General features: G+C 40.5%; 2 protein-coding genes across 4 annotated transcripts in view; one reads left to right on the top strand and one right to left on the bottom strand.

Annotated features, from left to right (window-relative positions):
• npr2 (natriuretic peptide receptor 2) overlaps nt 1-9,472 on the top strand; it is an 81,449-nt gene extending 71,977 nt beyond the window's left edge. Inside the window, 7 exon segments of the mRNA NM_001104658.1 lie at nt 1,532-1,678; nt 2,150-2,273; nt 4,886-4,954; nt 5,031-5,205; nt 6,826-6,924; nt 7,227-7,318; nt 8,916-9,472. Of these exon segments, the coding sequence (NP_001098128.1) occupies nt 1,532-1,678; nt 2,150-2,273; nt 4,886-4,954; nt 5,031-5,205; nt 6,826-6,924; nt 7,227-7,318; nt 8,916-8,978 (769 nt within the window). The 3' untranslated portion in view covers nt 8,979-9,472.
• A 3,349-nt stretch (nt 9,473-12,821) lies between these two features.
• Nucleotides 12,822-23,431, bottom strand: spag8 (sperm associated antigen 8). Of its 3 annotated transcripts, XM_011482055.3 has the most exons (7): nt 23,166-23,431; nt 20,146-20,226; nt 18,857-19,019; nt 18,690-18,735; nt 15,197-15,311; nt 14,941-15,003; nt 12,822-13,325 (listed from the first exon to the last, which is right to left on the bottom strand). In XM_011482055.3, exons 2-7 carry the CDS (start codon nt 20,212-20,214, stop codon nt 13,218-13,220), a joined length of 564 nt encoding a protein of 187 aa, XP_011480357.1. In that variant the 5' UTR covers nt 20,215-20,226; nt 23,166-23,431; the 3' UTR covers nt 12,822-13,217. The 3 variants fall into 3 exon arrangements, with proteins under 3 accessions (XP_011480357.1, XP_020563518.1, XP_004075132.1); XM_020707859.2 differs by lacking the exon at nt 23,166-23,431 and having other exon boundaries at nt 15,201-15,311; nt 20,146-20,322; XM_004075084.4 differs by lacking the exon at nt 23,166-23,431 and having other exon boundaries at nt 18,863-19,019; nt 20,146-20,322.
• Nucleotides 23,432-23,876: the final 445 nt, after the last annotated feature.

Raw genomic sequence — 23,876 nt, 5'->3', positions numbered from 1 at the left:
CTCTCACTCATGGTGCAGAAAGAATTAAACATAACAGGACAAAATAACTTGGCACAACACAGTAAAACAGCTAAACAACTGAACACATTTGGTCAAAAACCCAAACTTAAACCCAAATCCATCCAGACAGGCAAAGGGAATGGTATCCCACAATTCCTTGCAGTGACAATCTAACAGCAGCACCAAAGTTACACCCACTTAATTGAATTAATTTGAATGAATGTAAAATAAATGTCTGATAACTACGTGTTATTTTTAAGTTGACTGAACTCAAAAAATTGATTTATCTTAACTGAAGCAAATAATTAAGTTAGATCAAAGTAAAAAAGTTTATCTTTCCAACATCCATATGTGGTCTTATCACCCTCTCATGGTGGAAAAAGTCTTATCTGAGCTTCTTCATCCACTAAATCATCTTCAAATGGACACGCCATGCTGCTTCACCTCTCTGACAACAAACTAACCTTCAACTAAACCTGATCCAGACCAGGTTATGTTCAGAGCATGAGTTGCCATGGCAACTTGACATATCCTGAAACATACCTCTATTTTTGGAATGGCTGAGGTCATCCGCTTCCTTAGCCTCAAACTTACCGTGGTAACTCACATAACCTGCTTTTTGGAAATCTCCCTTGTTGGTCCAATTGTGCCAATATACAAGAGAATACAAAATGAGAGAGAAATGCTGCAGATGATCCCAAGAACACCATCCTAACGGTCGAGCATGGAGTTGGAAGTATTATGGCTTGGGGGTGTTTTTCTGCACAGGACTACCTCACCGTGTGGATGAGAGGATGGACGGAACCAGATACCGTCAAACCTTAAGTGAGAACCTTCTTCCCTCCACCAGGAGACTTAAAATGGGTGGTGGATGGTTCTTCCAACAGGATCATGACCCAAAACAATCAGGCAAGACAACAAAATGCTGAAGAAGAAGAAGCATAACAAGGTCATGGATTGGTCCAGTTAGTCTCCGGACCTCAATCCTATAGAAACCTATGGAGAGAGCTGAAGTTCAGAGTTGCTAAGCAACAGCCACCGAATCTGAATGATTTGGAAGTCATTTAAAAAGAAATTCCTCCTGAAATGTGCAGAAACCTGCTAATCAACTACAAGAAATGTCTGACATCTGTGCTGCTAATAAGGGTTTGGCAACAAAGTACTACGTTTTTCCGGCTAGAGGGTTTTAATACTTATTTTCCTCAATTAAATGCAAATAAAAGAAAATACATTCTGTAAAGTGAATTTCTTGATTTTCTATCTCTCACTCTCTCACTGAACATACCATTAGGATGACAGAGTGGAAGGGCTCAAACACTTTGTTCCTCTAGTTTAAGGAAAGAAGCTGATATTTTATTTCAACCTTTGAATTGATCAAAACAAAGAGGCATCAAACTTGGGCTGAATATGGAGATGTGATCTTTGTTTGTGTTTCTTTCATCTCTAATGTTTACATCATGTTTTCATAAATTCGCCGTGACTGTTATTTGACCTTGAAGTTACATCCGGAACACATCTGCATGTGTTGCAGGGAGGGCAGCACCAGTATCCTCAACAACCTGCTGTCCAGGATGGAGCAGTATGCCAACAACCTGGAGAACCTGGTGGAGGAGCGCACGCAGGCGTACCTGGAGGAGAAGCGGAAGGCAGAAAACCTGCTCTATCAGATTCTGCCTCAGTAAGAGAGCCCTCCCTCCATCCCTGCTTTGTTCTGACAAGTGGAAGCTGGAAGGTCCAATTAACTTAAACCGAGCAAATTGGGAAAATTAACATCAAATCCCAGTGACGCTTAATTGTCGAGTCGAATCGCTATATTAATTAAAGAGTGAAACTTCCTCCCAACAGTGTGCCTTGTTAACAGAAGCACTTCTGCGGGGGGGGGGGGATGATCTGTCTGCAGATAAAAGGAGCAGACAGAGCTGACATGATAAGGGCTCATTAAGAGAGACAGTGTGGAGAATGCAGCCTTTCTCTGCTGCTCCTCATCACAGAATGACGGGCCTGAGAGGAAGAGCTCATTCTGTTTCTCACCATGACATGTGCTGACTCTAAGGACATCTTTTATTTGAATCCCTTTTCCTGATCCTGCTTCTTTGCTCTGAACGTCTTGTTCTTGGTATGAACAGCTTGACCTCTCTGTCTTCCTCAGCTCCGTAGCAGAGCAGCTGAAAAGAGGGGAGACGGTGCAGGCCGAGGCGTTTGACAGCGTCACCATTTACTTCAGCGACATTGTGGGCTTCACATCCATGTCTGCAGAGAGCACGCCACTGCAGGTACGCTCCAAAACCAGACATCCCCTCTCCCGGTTTCCTCACCGAGACCTGAGCGGATCTTCTGAAAAGCTGCGCTTCCCGTTTCAGCCTCAGTGTCAGATCTTCACTTGACCCGTTTCTCCCACACACGGCGGTAACTCAGAATAGCACCGTTGGCAGATGAAAGCGTGTTGACGCAGAGTTGAGTCACGTCAACTCCTTGGCACTCGAAAAATCCAAGCAAGGTCTCCTAACTTTAGATGAGGTCTGACGGGTGGGGGTTAGCCTCCCAGCTCCAGATGAGGTTAAACCATCAGTAAAACAAACGCAGGCTTTCCTCTTAGGATGGGCTGAATAGCCAAGGTGTATACAATCACGTCCTGGGATGTCAGACTTACAAGACTCACTCCAAGTAAAATAGCATTTTAACATGTTCTTGCTGCATTTTAATGATGATGGAGGAGAAAATGATGATTGAAATGGCATTTCTGAGTAATTTTTTTATTCAACTGTCAAAATGCAGTTGGAAAAAGCTTGTAGATATGATGTAGATGCTACTGCAGCAGGCCACAAGCTTCCTGCTCCACTCCATTCTGATGCATCCACTTGCAGACAAATAAATTGACATACAGTACAGACGAAAAGTTTGGACACACCTTCTCATTCATTTGAACGAGAAGGTTTGTCGAAACCTTTGGTCTGTACTGTAAGTCTTTGTTTTCCTCCTCTGACCTTGAATTTACATTGGATTTCATTAATAACTTTCATTGTAATGTATTGCAAGGATCTGCATGTGACCTGCACTGATGTGAGGACACCAGCATGCAAACGTCCATAAGCGAGGAAAGCTGCAGCACCAGCGCCGTTCAGGCTGAGATTCCCCTTCAGAAGACAAAGATACAGTTTGGCTGGAATATCCACGGGAAAACTAGATTACAGAGAAACTTCAGTTTGACTGAACGATGCAAAAACAAAAATCTGACCCTGAAACAGCTGCTCAACAATTATGTGAATTTGAGGAACACTTCCAGGCTGAATCTTTGTTACATTTCTGCGTCAGCAGCTCAATGAGATTCCAGTTTAGTTTGGAAGAAGCATTTTGTTGGATCAAGGAGCAGATGTTTGTTTTAGAACACGAGTCAAACCTGCTGCAGGGAAAGGAGCTGAAGCACAGAAGCTAATCTTACATGAAATTTCAACTAATCTGGCTCTTGGAATGGCCAGCTCGTCGTTCCAGTGAAAACACAGCAGCAGGTTTATGAGCTAAAGCAACAAACAGAACCTGTGCTGCTCAAGTTTTCCTTTTTCGTTTCAGCTCAGTTTTGGTTGAAAACTCTGGATTTTTTTTAAGCAATGCTGTTATTTTGAATGAATCTGGAGAATTCTTTAAAAAGTAAAGCTTTGCTGTGATTTTTATCAGCAAACTTAAAAAAAAAACCACTTAAACGATGATCAGCACTTTATTGAACAGCCACTCTGCCAACATATATTCCTTAAAGCCCCACTCCGATCATCTTTTGATTTAGTGTAAAAGTCTTATCACTGGTCTTTTAATAAGGATTATGCCGTTTCTAGCCAAAAAAATGAATAAATACACTTTTTCTAAGACATAGTTTCTGCAGAGCGGCATTAGAAATTCACCTTTGAGTTGTAGGCAGGGCTGTTAGCACAAAGCAACATGACAACCCCTACCCGTCACCCATAACTGAGCTACAGTGTATGTGTTTAGATGTTCTCCTTCCTGCTAGCTTACAGCCCCTCACACTCCTAACTTACATTAAATAAGCATTATTGGAGCTATCCAGCCTTACAGTTTTGAGCCAGATTCCAGCTCAAATGATGAAAACAGAGACATATATGGATCTGGTCGTCAGAATGGAGCCGAGCAGGGAGCTTGTGTCCCATCCTGCGTATTTTCTACATCACAAATAATCTCTTTTTCAAACGGCATCTTCTTGTCTGGTCCCAATTCAAAACGATTTGAATAAAGAAATACTCAGAAATGCAGTTTGAAGCTTAATATTCTTTATATGCGTCCTCCATCATTAGAAAAATGCCACAGGAACATGTTAAAACACCAAAAACACAAATCAGAGGGGGTCTTTAAATAGAAGAAGTCTGCACTTGTCATACATGCACACACACACCCTCAAAAACACACACACATGCATTTCACAAGGAAGGTGGGACCTCAGACCATCTCTCCCCCACCCCATCCCTGGTAGGGGGTACTGGGCCCTTAGCAACGGCGGCCGTGTTCCCTGGGTCCTGGCTCATACCTGGGGTTGGCGGGGGGGATGCCAAGAACTCCTGGGTGGTGATGAGGTGCTCGTCTGGGGCGGGGTCCCGCGTTGGTTCACCTCTCATCTGTTAGCCCAGCTGTTGGAAAGGACAAGTAAAATAAATAATAAGAAGTCTGCACTTGTGTATTTTGTTTCTTCTTAATGCAGGGGTTGTCTTGCTTTTATCACCTGAAATTTGTCATTATCATTAATGTTTTTCATTTGTTTCTTATTGTAAAGTGATTGAATAATGGCCACTGTCTGAATGTTTTTCTGCATCTTCATGATGATTTTTTTTTACTCCTTGCTAGTTAGAGTCTGAGTTTCTGACTCTTCTCCTTCTCTCGTCAGGTCGTTACGCTGCTCAACGATCTGTACACGTGCTTTGATGCCATCATCGATAATTTTGATGTTTATAAGGTGAGTGACACACTTCGCTGTCAGACCAGTGGCTGATGGTCAGAGTTCTTCAGTCCTCTTTTGGTTTCTCTCTCAGGTGGAGACCATTGGCGATGCCTACATGGTTGTGTCAGGGCTGCCGGTGCGAAACGGCAAACTTCACGCTAGAGAGATCGCCAGTATGTCGCTGGCTTTGTTGGAGCAGGTCAAAACCTTCAAGATCCGCCACAGACCCAACGACCAGCTGAGGCTCAGGATTGGTATCCACACAGGTGAGTCTGCCGGCTGCCTCGTACAGATTCTGAATCCTTATTTGGGAATCCTGTACCACATCAGAGATGCAGAATCGCACGAAATGACCGGTCACAACAAAACAGTGTTTAGACATCATAGTGATGGATGGAGCACATTGGCAGGTCAAGAACTGGTTGATGCTTATTAAATTAAAAACAATACTTACAGTAAATACTGTACTTACAGTACATACTTACAGTAAATACAAGATTCACAAGAATACAAGAAAATGGCATGAGCTTAAGAGTTTGATGGCAGTCAGATAGAAACTGTTCTGCAGCCTAAGTGTCCATAGCTTGTGAGCTTATGGCCCAATCAACCAATGAATGCGAGTTTATTAATTTTTTATATTAAGTCGCTTCCGTTCTGTCCCTCGATGCCAAATCAAACCATTTTTTTCATCTGTAATTCATTAAGAATCTATGTTATTCCTAAAATTCCTTCGTCTTTTTCTTTGTGAATGTTGTGAGTGGAGCAGCATCTCTGTGGTTCATTAATGAGAACGCATCCTTTCATGGCTGGAATGTTTCTAAAAACTCTTAATGATCATCACTCATCATCACACAGGACATCTTCCCCCTCTGACAGCTCAGTTTCAGAATCCCTTTCTAGAAAACACAGTAAGCTAATTGCAGTGAGTTCAGTTTCTCAGTTTCCTGCTGCAACCATCAGCTGATCTCTGTGTCAAATAGGATTTCATGGAAGTAACTCAGCTGTTTTACGTATGAAACATTTTCTTTTGCATTTTCGTGGGTTCAGATTTCTTTTGACCTTAAAGACTTGATTGAAATAGATTTTTAAACCATATTTTTACCGTGTTTTTCAGATTACAAGTCATGTTTTTTTTTTTTTTGCATAGTTAGTCCAGGGATGCGACTTATGCTAAGGTGCGACAAATTGCAATAGACGTCCCTGTAACAGTATTTGCTACCAACAGCAATTCAGAAGAAGCATTGCTCAGTCTTGTGCCACCCTTGCAGAATTGTGCCAAAGTCTCACAGATGATCAAAGAATTCAACAAACTTAGTGATTTAAAGTGGTATAAAGAGTTTAGCAGATTGTTAGCATGTTCTTTATGCTATGTTATTTGAATAATTGTTCATATTTTGCGTTAATACACTGGATTCCTCCTCTGTCTCATGAAGCTACGGTTATGTTAGTGAAGCAAATGCTCATTCTATAATTGTCATCTATTCCACTACTATGATTTGCCTTTCGAGATGAAATGTCAGTTCTTATTGTTGAATACATCTATCCCACACGTGCGACTCACACTCCAGTGCGGCTACATGGTTTTCTTCTTTACGATGAATTTTTTGGCTGCTCTGACTTGTAGTCAGAAAAATTTGGTATATGTTAATTGCGTCTATGTGATTCTAATTTCAATAAAAAAAAGTTGAGGGCAATTACTTAATAAAAATGAAAACAGTTATACGTTTTTTTATATTCTACTCATTGAGTACTGACAGCTAAAGCTAAGAATGTTCTGGCTTCAGCGCAAGGCTTCAAAAGGATCATAAAGCTGAGTAAACCCAGGGAGCATGCACCTGCTCTACTCTAATTATGGTGACCGTGCTGGAAATGTGTGTGTTTTGCAGGTCCAGTGTGCGCCGGTGTGGTTGGTCTGAAAATGCCAAGATATTGTCTGTTCGGAGATACTGTCAACACCGCCTCCCGCATGGAGTCAAACGGAGAAGGTGAGCACACGATGTGTGGTTTATTTTCCTCCTCATTTTCATTCACAACTGTGAACTGGTGATGCAGAACCCCTCCCCTCTGAAGCTCAGGACAGTGAAGGCTGTCGGGTCCAGAGGTGTTTGGCTGCGTTGGTGCTGAACAGAGATGATCAGCACTATGAAACCACGCCACATGTTTAGTCAGGCACTGATCAGATGTATTGATGTCTGCCTGTGGGGGACGGCTCTGTGAGAAAGGGATAAATGTTTGTGCTTGAATTCAGCCTTGTGTTTTTGTGCTCACATTTGTGTCTGTTTTGCAGCCTTAAAGATCCACGTATCTTCAGCCACCAAAGAAGTGCTGGATGAGTTTTGTTACTTTAACCTTGAGTTACGAGGGGACGTAGAAATGAAGGTGAGACTCTTGAACTCACTTACAGATAAGTTGTCATTGTTTCTTGAAAAGTAACTTTACGGAATCAAATTATATGATCAGACATATAGAAATAGAAACATGAGTAGAAAAATAAAATTAATCTATATTCCAAGCCTGCTTTGTCGTGGTCAAGGTCACGGGGTTGCTGGAGCCTATCCCAGTGCACACCCTGAGGACTTTGTTAGTTCCACACAGGGCCACGCCCACTCACATGCACACCTCAGGGACAATTAAGAGATACCAGTTAAACTGTGAAGCATGTTTGTGGACTGTGGGAGGACTCTGGAGTCCCGAGAGAAAACCCACACATGCATGAGGAGAACACACAAACTCAATGGTGATTCAAGCCTGAGCCCTTCCACTGTGAGGCTCACTGTGTAGCTCAGGAAACAACATCAAACACAACAGATGTATCAATTAACAGACTTTCATTAAACCACAATTAAATTTCTTAGAACTTACTAAAATAAACAATGAAAATGAAATGCTGAACGTGTCTGCAAACGTGTCTGAAAAAGCTAAAATAATAAACCTATTAAGTCATCTACTTGATGCTAAATTAACTGGAAAATATCTGAAGAAATCAAGTTGAAACTAAATTTGGATATTAACTGCTTAACTACTTGTTTGTTTTAAGAATTAGCTAAAAAAAAAAATGTTCATTTGTTATGCCACACAATATTTACAGTAATGCTTTAAAAATTCCCATTAGTTGTCACACTACTAGGTCTGTGAAATTTGTTCTCCGCATTTGACCCATTCCATGGAGGTGCCGTGAGCTGAAGACACCATTTGGTAGTTTGACCCCCCAATCCAACCCCTTAATTCTGAAAGTCAAGCAGGGAGGCTTTTAAACACGGCAAAAACTGAATCATAAGGAGGTAAAGAGACCCTTTTTTCAAGAAAGATAGTCTTATTTTCAGTTTTGCTGGAAAATAATCTCATCAAGAAAGTTTTTCAATGGAAAAATGATCTTAGTTTGTGTTTAAGTGATTAAAATTTTTTGTTAAAATGAAAATTCTTGGTAAGGCTATTTTTCTCACCCCATTGGCAGATTTTTGCTTATTTAAAGAACATTTTCAGATTTTAAGAACATTTGACATATTTCTCGGCCTGTTGTTGCACTAGTCCGATCTTCCACTCTTAGTGCCGGCTCTCTTCAACAAGGCCACTGAGTTGGAAAAAGGGCAAACTAGGCATAATTTTTGAAAGTAAATAAAACCCCAAAAATCACATATTCCTTACAAACTTATTTATAAGAAGCTACAAAGAAATACTCCAGTCTTAATCGTTAGGGTCAGTGGCTAAAAAAAACCATAGGCACTTTCTGAAGGCTAAAAAAAGTGGAAGAGCAGTGGAATATTTCTCAGTTCCTCTCCTTCAAAGACCATAAAGTTTCAAAGATTCAGAGCTCTAACCTTAGATTGGGAAAAGTGAAGCAAGTGCCACTTCTAGTAGGAGCGTATCGCTCGCTGGTGAACAAAGGGCGCTGTAACCAGGGATATCAGTCCTCCTGCAACTCAAACCCCACAGTGCATTGATGAAGATATTGATATCTCCTTTTTCTGTTTTGCAGGGCAAAGGTAAAATGAGAACATATTGGCTTCTTGGGGAGAAGACCGATGTGTACGTTATCTGAGCCGCCCGCTCTTTCGGCCGAGCCGTGACTTTATTTGTTCTAGAATAAGTCCATAACAGTGACTTCCCCGCAAAGGCCAATAGGAGCCTTCGACAAAAGCTGAGGGAGCTCCAGGTATATTTATTACCTGCTGGCTGTCACTGAAAGACATGACTATTAAGGATGAGTGCTTTTATATGAAGATTTTGATGTGGTAAAAGTGTCTGTTTTTCATGGAGAAAATCCTATTTTTGTGCTTTCTACGTTAAAATTTGTATAATGTGTTTGAAAGTTGATGATTTAGTAGTATTTCCTTGAAAGATCCGTTAAAGATTGATGGCATAGAAATGAAATCACTGTCACTGCAGCGGTTCATTGTGTAACTTGAGCAAAGCACTCTCTATATATACAATACACACACACACACGAATATATATTTATATATACATGTATATGTATATCCCACTGTAAAATATTTTGTTGAATAAACGGAGTTAAACACTCCTTTTACATTTATGGACTTCTTTTTCTGAACTACTTCCTTTCTCAGCTTTAAGCACAACACATGACTTTGGAACAGATCTGGCCATTTTGCCTCAACGACTCTCACCCAGATGTTTTCATGCCATTTTAGCACTGAAAGAAATCTACAAATATGAGCCATCCTTGCAGAAATGAAGGCGAAGGTTCCTCGCATTGATGCAGCAGGTTCTGCAACCTTTGAGGAATCCAGATTCCAGTTTACCTGCAGCCTGTTAATTCATGTTCCTGTTGTAGGCTCCCATTAAACTTCAGAACAGCTGTACAGTTTTACTTCGTGGTTAACCCTTCTGTTATCTTAGATGACCCTGCCCATACATTGACATGTTCTCCCTACCATGATAAAGGTGGAAAGATTTCATGTAATCCATGGACACCAGTGAAGATCACAAATCATTGAAGAAAAAAGGTTCAGCGCACTGTCTAGTGGGTCTATATGACCCAACTCCCAATGTTAAAGTGCCTAAGATAGCACAAGGGTTACAAGCCCCTCACACGCCCAACCTAGAATTAGTGGTGCAACATAAAATGACAAGCTACATTGGAGCTAACCAGCTGTACAGTTTTAAGCCAGAATCCAGGCTCGACGAGAAAAATGAAGACGTACCTGGATCTATTTGCGTATGAATGGATGCATCGAAATGGAGCGAAACAGGGAGCCCAGCGTACTTTATACATCATATATACAATCTTTTTTTCCAGTTTTAATTCTGCTCCTGATTCACATTTGAATGAATAAATACTCAGAAATGCAATTTTGACCTTTATGTTCTCTGTAAATGACCTCCATCATCACAGAAATGCCACATAAACGTGTTAAAAACAACACCATCTTCATTGGAGGGAGTCTTTACAAGGTGATGCAATTCCAGGTCTTACAAGTTTTGGACAAGAGGATGGTTGCCACGGTTACTACAGTGGCGACCATGGAGCTTCTGTGTTAGATTTGGTTCCACACAGATATTTCCATAAGTTCTCTGAATCTTCTGATGATGTTCTGCTGTGTAAAATATGAGATTATCAAACGTCTTTACAGTTAAACATTTAAGAATAATGTTTTTAAAATATTTCAATATCACTTTAATGTATTGGTAACTACTCTTCTTTATGTATAATTCCATAATGTTCTATACCTGAAATTTTTTAACACATTTAGTCATTAGATGTTCTTCTTTACACATTTCTAGCTTTTCAGTTATCGTTGCTCCCCTCCAAATATTCAGAGGCCTGCAGCAGCATCACTGCAGACACAAACAGAGCGGCTGAACTGAAATACTAAACTTTAAACTGTTGAGCCTCGTTTCATTAGGAATGCCGAAGTTTGCTCCGGAGACCTGTATTTCATGAGCAAATTGCTTTTCCAGTGTCATCCTGTGAGATAATGAAATGTTTGGAGAGGATCTGCTGCATAAATAGAAGCTGAAATTATTTGTTGCCATGGCTACCGCCAAGTAATCCCAGCTGAAGGCTCGGAAAGGATCAGTACATCTGGAATTGTGCTGTGATTGACAGAACACAAATGAGCCTGTAGCACATGCGGTGGGATCCCAAGAAAGTCTCTTTTCCTACGTGCACGCCTGTGAGGAAATGGGAGAGACACTTTTTAGATAATTTTCTAGTTAGTTCTTTGAGAAGGATAAAGTATTGTTCCCTTATCTTTTTTGTTGATGACTGATAGTTATAATTAAAAACTACAAAAAGCTTGCAGAAAAACAAATTATAAAGCTTTCTGTTGAGGAACACCAGAAACTAATTGAAGTATCAGGATTTTATCTTTGCAGTGCCACCCGGAGGCAGCATCCTAGTTAACGGAGAAGAAGCGCAGGAGATATAGTCATATCAAAGGTGTTTGTCAGATACCTGTCCTGACTTAGTGAAGTTTGAAACATGCAGAACAAGTTGGAGCAGTTTCAAAGCTGTAACTTTGGAATCGAGTTCAGCTAATGTAAAAATGTTTTGCAGTAACAAACCAGGTTTAAATTGTTTTCCAACAGGCCTAATTTGTGCAGCTGCAGTATGATCCAAACTAAGTTGTTCGGACTGAGCAAATCAACGCCCTTCTTCGAGTCAGGAACCTGAGGCTGATTCCTCTGGTGCTGTGTGAACACCGACCAACACACTGTGTTCCTGCACAGAAGCAGCAGCAGAAACACTTGCTTCAGATATCATCGTCCGGTTTCCAGCCTGGTGCACGTCACCGTTTCTGCAGCTGCAAGACATTTTCCCTCGTTCACAGAGTGTCTCTGAACATGCAAAACTACAGCAACATACGTCAGGCGGAAAACCTTCGGGTTGACTTTCCTGACAACGGAGATAAAACAAAACTTGGAGGTCGTGTCATTGTTAGAGTGCTGAAACTGGGATGTTTAACTGATTCTGGTCTGGGGGGCCGTATACGGCCTTATCTGATTTTAAAGGGACGAGACCAGTAAACTCAGCATAATTACGTAAAGGTAATGACAAATTCAAATGTTTTCTTTGTTTTAGTGCAAAGATGACAAATATGTTACAACAATTTTATATCTAATGAATTGCTCTTTTGTTAAAAATGCAGGGAACATTTTAGAATTCTTGAGAAAATTGTGCAAATTGAGTTAATTTAAAACTACCGCACAGTTTAACAGTTGTTTGAGTGCATCGTGCATTTACAGCAGTCAGTGTTCAGTCACAGTTATATGGTCTAGAAAACCTTTGACCTCTGAGTTGCCCTCTGGCAAAAAACCCTTTTTTATCCTCACAAGCGGATTTGTGCTGATTGATGTACTATAGGGAAGCCCCCAAGTACCTCTACTAGGGTTAAATATTTTTTTTCCTCATCAAATAAAAAACCTGCCGTAGACTAGAGGGTTAAGTAGCAGCTGTTTCTAAATAGAAACTTAAATTTGATGAGAACAATTAGTGGATGGAAGTGTCGGGGTCAAACTAATGGCAGGGAAAACTCCAATGGCAAATAAACAACATGGTACTTAGAGACCCAGATGCCACATTGCTGTTGTTTCTGTGGCAGTATTGGGTCATCTTGTCTACTCTGAGTCAGTAAGCACACCTTAAGCAAGCCACATAAGAACTGCAGATCTGCATGTTGTGTTCACCCCATAGCCAGCCAGTTCTGGACATTGTGGGCCGGTTCTGGACACTGCAGGCCGAGCATTTGACACTGCCAGCTTAGGCGTCTCAGGTTAATATCTGCTGTCACTCAAACTCATAGATACTTTAAAATGCAAATCATTTTCCCACAAATCTGACAGTAAATATGAGCACAAAGAGGAGTTTTCTGAAAAAATGTGTCTGACATCAGCCAATTAAATGAAAACTAGTTTGTGGTGACTGTAAATGATTTGGATTTTATTTGAAAGAGCTGAAATCAGACTCAAGGAAAAGCTTTCATAACAGAATTTATGAGCAATTAATTATTTCTAAAAAAAAAAAAAAAGATCCAATACAGCATAAAAATGGTAGCAAAGCTGATTCTGTGCTGCCAACAGCCGCACACGGCAATGACATGACACAGGTGACATACTCCAGATTCACATTATTATCAGAAACCTGAAAAATGAAGTTGTGAAGAAGTTCATTGCTCTAAGTTTACAGCTTCAAATGTATTTCTGCTGTTCAACAAACTTTTCGGTGTCAAACCTCTCCTGCCCTTTACAATTCCTGCATCCCACAGATCAGGTGGGTCACAGGTTTTCAGGAAAAGTGGTCTGAAAAGAACAGTGCTCAGTCTTCAGGCGGGGGTTCGATTTCATCCAGTCGTTCACTGAGGGGGGTGCTGAACAGGGCTGACCTCCTGAATGGGGCTTTTTGATTCTGCACCGGGGTCACGCCCTGTCACACAACACAGATTCAAACGTTTGTGGTTTGGTCGTCACAGCACAAACTTCATGGACCAAAACATTCTTCCTTTAGCATGCAAATGATTTCACATAAGCAGGAGATGATGGATCAGTGGCTCTGAACAAGCTATCATCACTGCTCCTAACAACACATTCCCCACTTATACAATATAAAGGCATTCTTTTATGGATGTATATTACTTTCAAAGAGAGATGTAATCTTTTTCAAATTGCTTTGAATCTTTAATCTGTCGTTTTTATGTTTTTACATTTATTGTAGTAGCTCTTGTTTTTATTTACTGTTTTTGTACTCATGTGTTGTAAAGATTCTTTGTGTGCCAATTAAAGCACTATACAAATAAAATGTATTATTACTATTCCTGACTTCTGGACTGTCACTACCAGTTACTACCACATGTGCACCACCGACAGTTGGATGAAGCTTGGTGTGAAATGTCGACGTGGTGTAAATCTCACTCCAGGCTTTTTCCTTCTTAGATCTGTTATGATACATGACAGACTTGGTGTTGTATAATTCCGGCCAAGCATGAACCACAATTATGGATTTTTCCTGCATGATCAAACAGTTGGCACTACCGTGAATTGAAAGGGATCCCATGGACACGTCACCACCAAATCTGAGTCCATGATTGGTCAAAGTACGATCTGGTTTGACTTTCAAAGCACATTCAATGGCTTTGCATTTTGTACGTAGAGCTCAAAAACTGTCATAGAAACCTGGGTAGCTACATGTGAACACGAGTTTTAACCCTTGTGCTATCTTAGATACCCCACCCCTGCATTGACGTGTTATTCCATGACAAAGGTGGACAAAGGTGGAAAGAATTCATGTCATCCATGGACACCAGTGAAGATCACAAATCATTGAAGAAAAAAGGTTCAGCGCACTGTCTAGTGGGTCCAGATGACCCAACTCCCAATGTTAAAGTGCCTAGGACAGCACAAGGGTTACATCCAGAAGCCCGAAATGCACATATGTGTTTACATAAATCTTTCATTGAAAGTGGTCGATTGAACACACGCTTCCGAGGGTGATGTGATTGCAGCTTTAGTCCTAGCTGGTCTCCCATCCAAGGATTGACCAGAACCTACTGCAACTTCCCAAACTTCCAAGATCAGAACAGGGTTAGGGTTAGGGCATGTCCTGGGTGGCCCACTCATTCCATTTGTTGACCCGTTTCTAAACTAAGTTTAGAAATTAAGTTTTGTAACAAACAAAAAACCTCTCCATGGAAAACACTAATTACTTGGGTTGCTAAAAGTGTGCACCCCCACTGCATACCAGTATGTTTACTATGAAAGTGTCAAACGCATGTGCAAGAAGGATTTGGCATTTATTGTTTTATCAGGCTAAGTATGAGCCAAATGAAATGGTTTTCTTCGTTGTTGCTGTCTTCTTAACAAATTTAAAAAAGTTTTTTTCTGAAGTTTTAATTTTTCTGTTGTTGTTTTGTAATACAGAAATCAAATATCGAACCAAAACTAAACTCTGACCCAAAAATCAAAGTTTGAACCGATTCTTGGGAAAAGTGAATCATTGCATACCTAATAATTTTGCTTAAAAACTCAAATATAACCTCACATACCTGAACCTGTTGGTAGTTTTCGCTCCAAAATGTAATGGCTTGCTCAGTTTTGTAATCATGTATCTGTAAAAGAGACAGATTTACAGTGTTTAAATTATAACAGAGGCTATCGTCAAAGGTGTGCATGTTTTTAAAAGGGTTCTTGTGTTTTTGTTGGTTTGTGTCTTTACGTCTTGAACGCTGACGGACTGTGTGTGCATGAGTGTGTGTGGACGTGTGGGTGTAGGCATTTGGCGTGTGTGTTTTGCAGACAGACTTGCGCTGCTTTTGGTCTGGAGGGCTCATATCCAGGGATGCAGAAGTCCCTGTGGGTTGTGGAGCAGAATTCTGTTTCTGGTGTTGGTGTGTTCATCTCAGCTTGCATCTCCTCTCTGTAAAAGCAGGATGTTAGCGTGTTGATCGACCAAAAGACCAAAGGTGCTGGTTCATATTCAATCACACTCCAATCATCTTTTGATCTATTTTCAAAGCATTCCCAGTGGTCTTTTAATTAGGATTTTGCGGGTTTTAGCCTAAATCAAAAACCTATGTTGTTTTCTAAGACATAGTTTCTGCAGGAGTTCTGCCTCACAGTTGTGGTCGAGGCCAGTGGCATGGATTAGGCCTGCCCCTATCATGTTTGTTATATGCTCGCCCACTAGCTTACAACCTAACATTACAAGTGCATAAAAATGGTGAGCAATATTGGAGCTATATTGCCGTATAGTTTAGAGTCAAAGTCCAGCTCAAATGAGAAAAAACAAAGACGTACACGGATCTGTTAGTTAGCAAGTGGATGCATCGGAATGAGGCGGGGCAGGAAACTTGTGGCTTGCCATTGTAGGTTCTACGTCACAACTACAAGCTTTTCTCGTCTGCTTCTGCTCTTTACATGATTACATGAAATTTAATTTTCTTCATACATACCCTTCATCTTCAGAAAAATGCCACAAGAAGATGTTAAAAACACCAAAAAGAACATTTTCATTGGAGTGAATCTTTCATAATCTAAAATATGATAAAACTAGTTGCTTGAGAACCTTTGTGTATTTTCCACATGCTTCTCTAGTAGAATGGTAAAACAAAAAAAGCTGCCAAAAAACTGATTCAAGATATTGACCACATCCTTCCTTACATCTTCTATCTCTTCTTCGTCCTGTGGATGCTGGAGCCTATGTCAGTACTAAAAGGTGAAAGTGGGGTACACACTGGACAGCTTGCCAGGCCTTAACAGGACCATTCGAATAAAAACAACACTCATTTAGAATCAGTAATCAACCAATGAGAGGGGGCCTTCTTGCTGTAGGTTGATAATGCCAACCAACACCGGAACATTGTGCAGTCCCACGATCTGACAACAGTCAAAGGATTTTGTAGTCCAAAGAAGGTTTGTGTTCGTTCATTCTGGCCAAACCCAAAAAAATGCCTGATTTTATTTTCTTTGGTTTAAGGGGAAGAGCCTTCCTCTATCTTTGTGTCCTCCATGGATCATTTTGGTAAGAGGGAGCCAAAAATGGGCATTGGGTCCCTTCCTATCTGCCTTTTTGCAGCATGTTGAACTAGAAACAATGAATTTATGAACACTGCCTTTAATCGCAGCAGGTTGTGGGTTCGATCACGTCTAACGGCTTCAGAAAGGGTCCACTAGAGCAGTGTTTTTCAACCTTTTCTGAGCCACGGCACACTTTAACCTTAAAAAAAATCCCGCGGCACACCAGCATCCAAAAATTAAAAAAAAAGGAGAAACTCATAGTCTGTATTGATCTACAGCCCCTCCACAATCTCACATGCAGTTTTGAGATAATTGTTGCAGAAAAAGCTGGAAACTGCAGCTGTTTTTTTCTAAAAGATGCAATAAAAGTTAAGTTAGAAGATTTAAAAACAGTTTGTGTGTTCGTTAGTTTCAAGACGTTTAACAACAGATCTCCTTTTGCGCTGTCACTCTCACAACCCAATGCATCATGGGAAATGTAGTGCATAAAACGGCCGAAGATCGGTTTTCGGAGCTTCATTGTTTTGTTCACTTGTTCCACGGTCTGATACCGGATTCTGTGGAAAGCTACACCGATAAAGACGAGCTTTAGCTGGTATTTCTGTTAGAAATGAGCGACTTTACGAGCTAAATCGGGACATGAAGTGAAGACTTTAAGCACTTCTGATTGGTCAGACCGATGACATGTGATTAACCCCCCCAACACGGGACTTTTCCAAAATACAGCCGAAGGTGCAGCTGAATCGCGGTACGTCATTCTTATCAAAATGTCTTTAATAAAATAAAATAAACGCAAAGAAAAGGTATTTTACGATCTTTTATATTCCTAACTCCTCAGTGTTTTATCAGGGCCTGTTTGGATGAACAGAGAGCTAAAATCCTGGAGATGGGAAATGTTTTTAGATCAGTTAATGAGGGCAATTTCCCACGGCACACTTGGCCATCTCCCACGGCACACTAGTGTGCCGCGGCACACTGGTTGAAAAACACTGCACTAGAGAGTAGCATAAGGGAACCATATGACAGCATCACCCATATGTCATAAGTGGGTTTAACTTGCATTATCTCCACAATTACTTCATGATACCAGTCTAAGGATTCTGTGGTTTAGTTTTTTATGTTTTGGTCATGTTCTTAGTTGCCCTTTGTCAATCACTGCAGTTTCAGGTTAATCATGATCCACAACTGTCTTCATTTCAGTTAATTGCCTTCAGCCTAAAAGGGTCTGGTTTTCATCCCTGTCAGTTCATCGGCTCTGTTCTGCTCTGCTTTGTTCCCTCTTTTATTGATCCCTGGGGTTTGTCATGTTTAAGTTTGCTTATTAAATGTTTAGTTTCTGTCACCAAGCCAGGTCTCCTGCATTTTGGGTCCTGCAACACCAGCTCCTGACAACCACACACTCAACGATGGTACGTTCCATTATTAGGACGTCACTTAAAGTGGCTGCACAAGCCTCAAGGGAACTTTGAGACGCACCTGTGCCTCACAGGTGTGTCTCACATGCACCCGCTCCTCTATGGGTGCATGTGACTGAGGCACTAGCAACTCAAATTTTTGTACAACGAAATAAAATAAATAAATGAAATAAAATCAAACCAGAGTGAAATGTACTCAACTTACAGAACCTAATGTTCTTGAACCAACAACATTCTAACAGATGAGCAAACATTGTCTCAGGTTGGTAGAAATTGAAACCATGAAGAAAAACACGACCTGAGAATGCAGTAAATCCTTTGAGGTTCAACTTTTTAGTAAAACAAGTTCATGTATGGATAAGCAAGTGTTTAGGTGATATATTGCATGATTTCAGAACAGGCTTGGTAATTAATGTATAAAGTCTGTAGACGGTTTTCAGTAAATATGAAAGCACCATCTACAGTGCCTGCCCAGATAACCAGCAAAAGGAGGGTTGTTCTCTGTCAGTCCCACATCTGGCTAAAACACAGACTTTTGTGTTCAACAGAACTGGAATGAGTTCAGAAAGTGGGAGGATTGTAGACGTGTGTGAGCTGCTGTCAATTTGGCAGAATTGAGGGGTTATTATAAAGGCATGTCTCCAAACAGATATAAGCTTCATCAAACGGTAGGTTTGTCTTCGTTTGAGTGTGGGATTTCCACATTTGTGGGGACATGAACCCCCACTCCTGTGACTGGTCCTCAGTAAGTTAAGGTGATGCTGCTGGACTGAACCAAACCAACCCGGACATGTCCGTATGTCAGTGTCCCTCTCAAGACCTCACCAGGACGAGTTCAGGCTTCACTAAAGACGTGTTATTACCTTATCATCTGGACGATTTGTTTTTCCAAAAGCTCTCTTCTGGTGCCTGAAACATAGACAGTGGAGGATGAACTGATTCGTGTTGTGTACACATTCACTCCATGGTCTGTGATTTTGTTTCTTTTAAAAAAGAATGAAAGAGTTTTTTTTGTTTTGTCTGATGTGACCTTTACCCCGCAGCCTCCCTCCAGGACCCTCTGGAGCCACATAGTTAGCTTTGGAAGTGGTGGTAGTCTCCATTTTGGCCTCTGGGTCTACAGCGAAGACGCCTTTGTGTGAGTCTTTCTCTGTGCGCTGCCTTGAGTCCTTTGTGCTGCGAGCAGCGGCTGTCTGAAGGAAAAAAGGGCCAAATAAATAAATAAAATAAATAAGAGTTAACTAAAAAGCAATTCAAAGATTTGTTTTAGAACGTTCTCTAAGTTAATAAAGAGAATTTACTGCCAATTTCAGATTTCTCTTATACTATTTTTATGTTTCCATTTTTTCTATTCAAAAATGTTACCTAAAATTAGACACAACAGACAAAAGATGAATGAAATTTAAAAAAAAACTGGCTATCAAATGTTCTTTTGTGAACAAAAAGGTTGATGCTGCTGCTGAAGTTTCTTAACCCCTTCATACCTATTGATGCAAATATGCATCAAATCACTTTGACTTCAAAATTACCTTAATTTAGCATTTACCTGAAAGCAAAAATGGATTTCTTTTCATAGCTGGAAAAAAAAATCAGGTGTCAAGAGGTTCAAGGCAAACTGACAAAACATTTAGATTTTTCGGTTTTCTAAAATCTTGTTTTTTCTTCCTCACTTAATGGAAGCTTGAAAGCATCCACCTTTACAGGTGCTTGAAAAGAAGGATGCTCACTGTCTGTTGCAGCTTCAGGGGTCAAACATTTACTGCAGCACGCGAGCTTTCAGAGCCACTGAATAATATGCTTTTCAGCCTTTGGAAACACGCTTTGTCTCGTCTGTTTGCCCGGATAAATAAACTGAATCTGTCTCACATAGTCGTTATAGCAGAAAATATGACGACACAATTGAGTTTAATTAAAGTGAAAGTCGTGGATATTTTTTGAAACTTTATTTTAAATTTAAAAAGAAATTAGGGAAAAGTTTTCACAAATATTTTTAACTCCCAAAAACGTGTGTTTTATTTATTTGATCATTTATTTATTACTTAAGACCAAAAAAAGGAGCAAAACTGGGATTCCTTTCGAGTTTTTAAATATTTATTTTAGATTAAATTAAAATATTTAAGAATGTTTCCTAAAGCCGCTTCCTTGTTAGAGACCAAAATAAAACCAAATGAACTGTCATTCTTGTTAGCGATTTCTTCAAACTTGATCAAAGAATCAGCCTTGAGGAAAGCCTCAGACGTTTTCCAGTGAATGTGTGTCAGTGCAGCCGTTCAAAAACCGCTGACGTCAGCCTTCATTTGTGAGGCTGACTTCGCTCACCTGTTCAGTCCAGCCGCGCTGAGGGTCTTCCACTTGTCTTCCTGTCAGAGGGGAGGACTCTGCGTTCATAATGACCACGATCTGACGGCCAAAAATGAAGGGAATCAAAGGCTACTGCATCTCCGTGGCAATCTACAGTACGCAACAGACTTTAGTTGACGGAAGTGTCGCTATGACAACGAGAGCCCCTCCCCCTGAAGATCACGCATGCAGAAAATCTAAACATTTGAAATTTTCATTTCTTAAGACTTGACACTATATTATATTATATTATATTATATTATATTATATTATATTATATTATATTATATTATATTATAATATAATATATTATATTATATTATATTATATTATATTATATTATATTATATTATATTATATTATATTATAATATATTATATTATATTATATTATATTATATTATATTATATTATATTATATTATATTATATTATATCTTTGATTGTCATGTCATTGCATTAAAACCAATCAAAATTAATCATCTGGTCATGTCATTGCATTAAAACCAATCAAAATTAATCATCTGCACATGTGTCTGTGATTGTGTTTAGGTTTTTCTTGTGTGTCTGTTGATATGCTTGTTTGTGTTTTGTGTGTGTTCACTCTGGTAACCCAAATACAAATCCACATTTGTATAAATTTAAAATAGAAAAATAATAAATAATAAAGCTAAACTCTGATGCTTCATATTTCCATGTTTCAAAGACGACACCAAAAAAAAGAGAAAACATGAATCTTCTCTGAAGGCCAAAAAAATATCTGAATCATGTGTTAATTAGATTTTGTCAATGCATACGCATTAATTCAGTCCAAATGGTCTGTCCATCCCCTTTTATTGTGTTGATGATGGTTATGTTGCTTCCAGACAGACATATTTTTATATTGGAGCATTTAACCAATCACATTTCAGCTGTCCTTTGTTGCATGGCAGTGTCAGAGTTAAATACCATGAGTTCTGAAGGTCCCGTAATGCAAAACCAATGTCTGTCATTAATTTCCTTCAACCAATCAGATTCTGAGTTAGTGTGAGCAGGGCCTTCTAGCAGACTTAAGGCCCGTTCACACTGGGACGAATTTCGCCGGCGATTTTCGCCGACGTTTAACGCCTCGTGACTAAACAAAGGGCACCAATGACAGTGTGCACACCGACGCGAAAAAACGCCACGCATCAAAGCGTCAAAAAAAAAACGCCTCGGGTTCGTTTTTTTTTTTGACGCGTTGCGTCGAAATCTATTCGACCAATGAGAACGGCGCTTTTGCACACGTGTCTGGAGCCTCTGAAGTTACAGTAAAACACAACTTGGGGGCGCTCAAACACAAAACTGCCTTGCTGAGCACACATACCAGCGAAGAAGATAGACGCCGAGTTGCATCTACACAGCCGCGAAGAAATAATGACGGACATTCTAAAATATCCCCGAACCAAGCACCAGTTGGATCTACTGGTGCTTGAAATATTCATGTTTTCTTTGTTTGATTCTGACAAGCGCGTAAATACTTGCTCTCTTCTTCTGAGTGAAAAGCGACTTTAAAAGGCGTAAAGTTGCGCAGCGCCACCTTGTGTACAGGAGTATTTCTGTTTCACATTAAGCGCCATCTAATGTCAGGGAATGAAATTGCATGTTCACTCGGCTCATCGTCAGCGAAAATCGCCTGGGTGTGAACACAAAAAACGTGGCGAAAAACGCTGGCAAATAACGCCTGGCGAATATTCGTCCCGGTGTGTGCGGGCCTTAAGGCACCGCCACAGTATTCAGACCTTCTGATTGGACAGACGTTTCAGGAAGTCACATGCAGCCTTGTCCAGTTTGACACATAACCGCTGAGCCCTTTTTGATCTGTCTCGGTTAAAAACAGAGCTGTCTGTAATGTACGCCATGGAGGATTTTGCGGGAAAATCTCCCACTGATCTCCTTGACTTCCTTCATCAGAAAAAACTGAGTGAAACAGGAAGCAGCCGCACAGATTTGAGTGTTTGGCGTTGACCATCCCGTGTCCACTGCGTCTGTCCAGGGGACATTTTCGGCCCTAGAGGGAATTCAAATCCCAGCAGAAACACAACTGGACAGACTGGGCTCTCAGCACTGGCCTGGATGGAATAGAAAGGACTTCTGGATGGAACTGAAGAGCCATAATCTACAAGACACGGTGATCTAACTGTTTTTGAGGAGAGAGAGAGACGAGGATGAATTTCGTCTTCAAATTATCCGATTTTTTAAGGGGTGAAAGGATAAATATCATAATAAATAATATTCCAAATTTATGTGGTTACTTTCAATGTTTTTTTGCTGGCTGTGTTTGCAAAATGAAATTTGTTTACTGTTTGGTTTATTCAGTTTATTTAGAGGCATTTATTGTGGCTACAGGAATTTTCCAAATGCAATGCAAAGCTCATTTCAGCATCGTAAAATGGTTATTGGGGGGGTTGAGTGATTCAGATGTAGCACTACTGAAGGCCAGGTGTGTAATCCACAGTCCGCCACTGGTCTGACATGAAAACAGATTTTGGGAGCTCAGCAAACCTCTGGGAGTGGATCAGGCCACACCCACTTTCTCCCTGAGGCTGGTTTTAAACTGTGACAAAATGGCAGCATAGCTGACAAGTTAACATCCAACTGTGAGCTGCAATGGGCGTGTCTACCAGCTGACAAAGCACAGCAAATTTGCAAAGTTCTGGAAATTAAGGTGTTTGATGGCATCACTTCCTGTCAAAACTGTAATGACCACAGAGCTGAAAAACTGGTTTTAACGGAATCCAACACGTGACCCTTTGGGGGTCACGTGACCACATGGTTTGTCCATTGCTTCTACAGCTATTCTATGGCTCAACTCCAACACATCCTGGTTGTGGGTTTCATGGAAGCACTGAAGCGGGATTAGATCCTGGCTCCACTGAACACCTCTCGTTCAGTAGATAGAAAGCAGGAACACAAATATTCAGGGTTTTATGGAAAACCTCACGGAAAGAGTGGAATTTGTTCTGGCGGAAAGAGTACAAACCTTTAGACAGTGTCTGAGCCGTCCCTGTAGGTGCGTAGCCTCTCATCGAGTATTCAAAGTGAGACAAAGATCTGCTAAATCCATGACTGATGTTGGTTTTTCAGTAGAACAGGCAGGAATCCAGACTTTCTAAGGCTCTGCATTAAGACAGTGGTTTATGTTCGGTCAGTGAGAAAAGCAGCATCCGGATCAAATTCTCCTAATCCCCTTAGCCCATCATCCATCCATGGAGAAACATGCTGTGATGAAGTCTTTTCAATCCCAGCTTCACACTGTTGCTATTCTTGTACCACTTTGTGATTACTTGTTGACTGACCATCTCCATGGCTACCAGCATTTCCTGCAGCCATACTGCTGAGGCATGAATGTGTTTTTCTCCTGCAGTGAGCACACAGCCTGGGCTGTGGAAATTTCATACTTTTTATTGAGCCAGATCATTGGGAGACATGGCGACACATCAGCTTTGAGTTTCATCTGCATCTCAACTCCCCCAACTCAAATCATTTATTGAAATTTGGATCGTTTTGTCAGACACCCCGTGCAGAGTTTGTTCACTTTATCATGAAACCAGCTGCCTGTGGACGTCTGCAGGGAAACACCACGAAGGGAAAGGCTGTCACCTAATGGCGTCTTTTTCTCAGGGTCAAGCAAAACTCACCTTTCCTGATTGGGAATGTTTCCTAAATTATACGGAAAAATGAATAATTTTTT

The sequence above is a fragment of the Oryzias latipes genome, chromosome 12 (genome assembly GCF_002234675.1).
Source record: "Oryzias latipes chromosome 12, ASM223467v1".
In the NCBI taxonomy this organism is placed as follows: domain Eukaryota; kingdom Metazoa; phylum Chordata; class Actinopteri; order Beloniformes; family Adrianichthyidae; genus Oryzias; species Oryzias latipes.
The sequence above is the reverse complement of the archived record's forward strand: the minus strand, read 5'-3'. Positions and strand labels throughout refer to the sequence as shown.

Bases quoted from the DNA above. Each gene is read 5' to 3' on its own strand.
- spag8 (XM_011482055.3), bottom strand. From the start codon at position 20,214: ATGAACGCAGAGTCCTCCCCTCTGACAGGAAGACAAGTGGAAGACCCT. The intron at 18,736-18,856 runs GTCACATCAGAC...TCTATGTTTCAG, and splicing joins AGGGAGGCTGCGGGGTAAAG to GCACCAGAAGAGAGCTTTTG. The intron at 15,004-15,196 runs GTCTGTCTGCAA...TCTCTTTTACAG, and splicing joins CCAGACCAAAAGCAGCGCAA to ATACATGATTACAAAACTGA.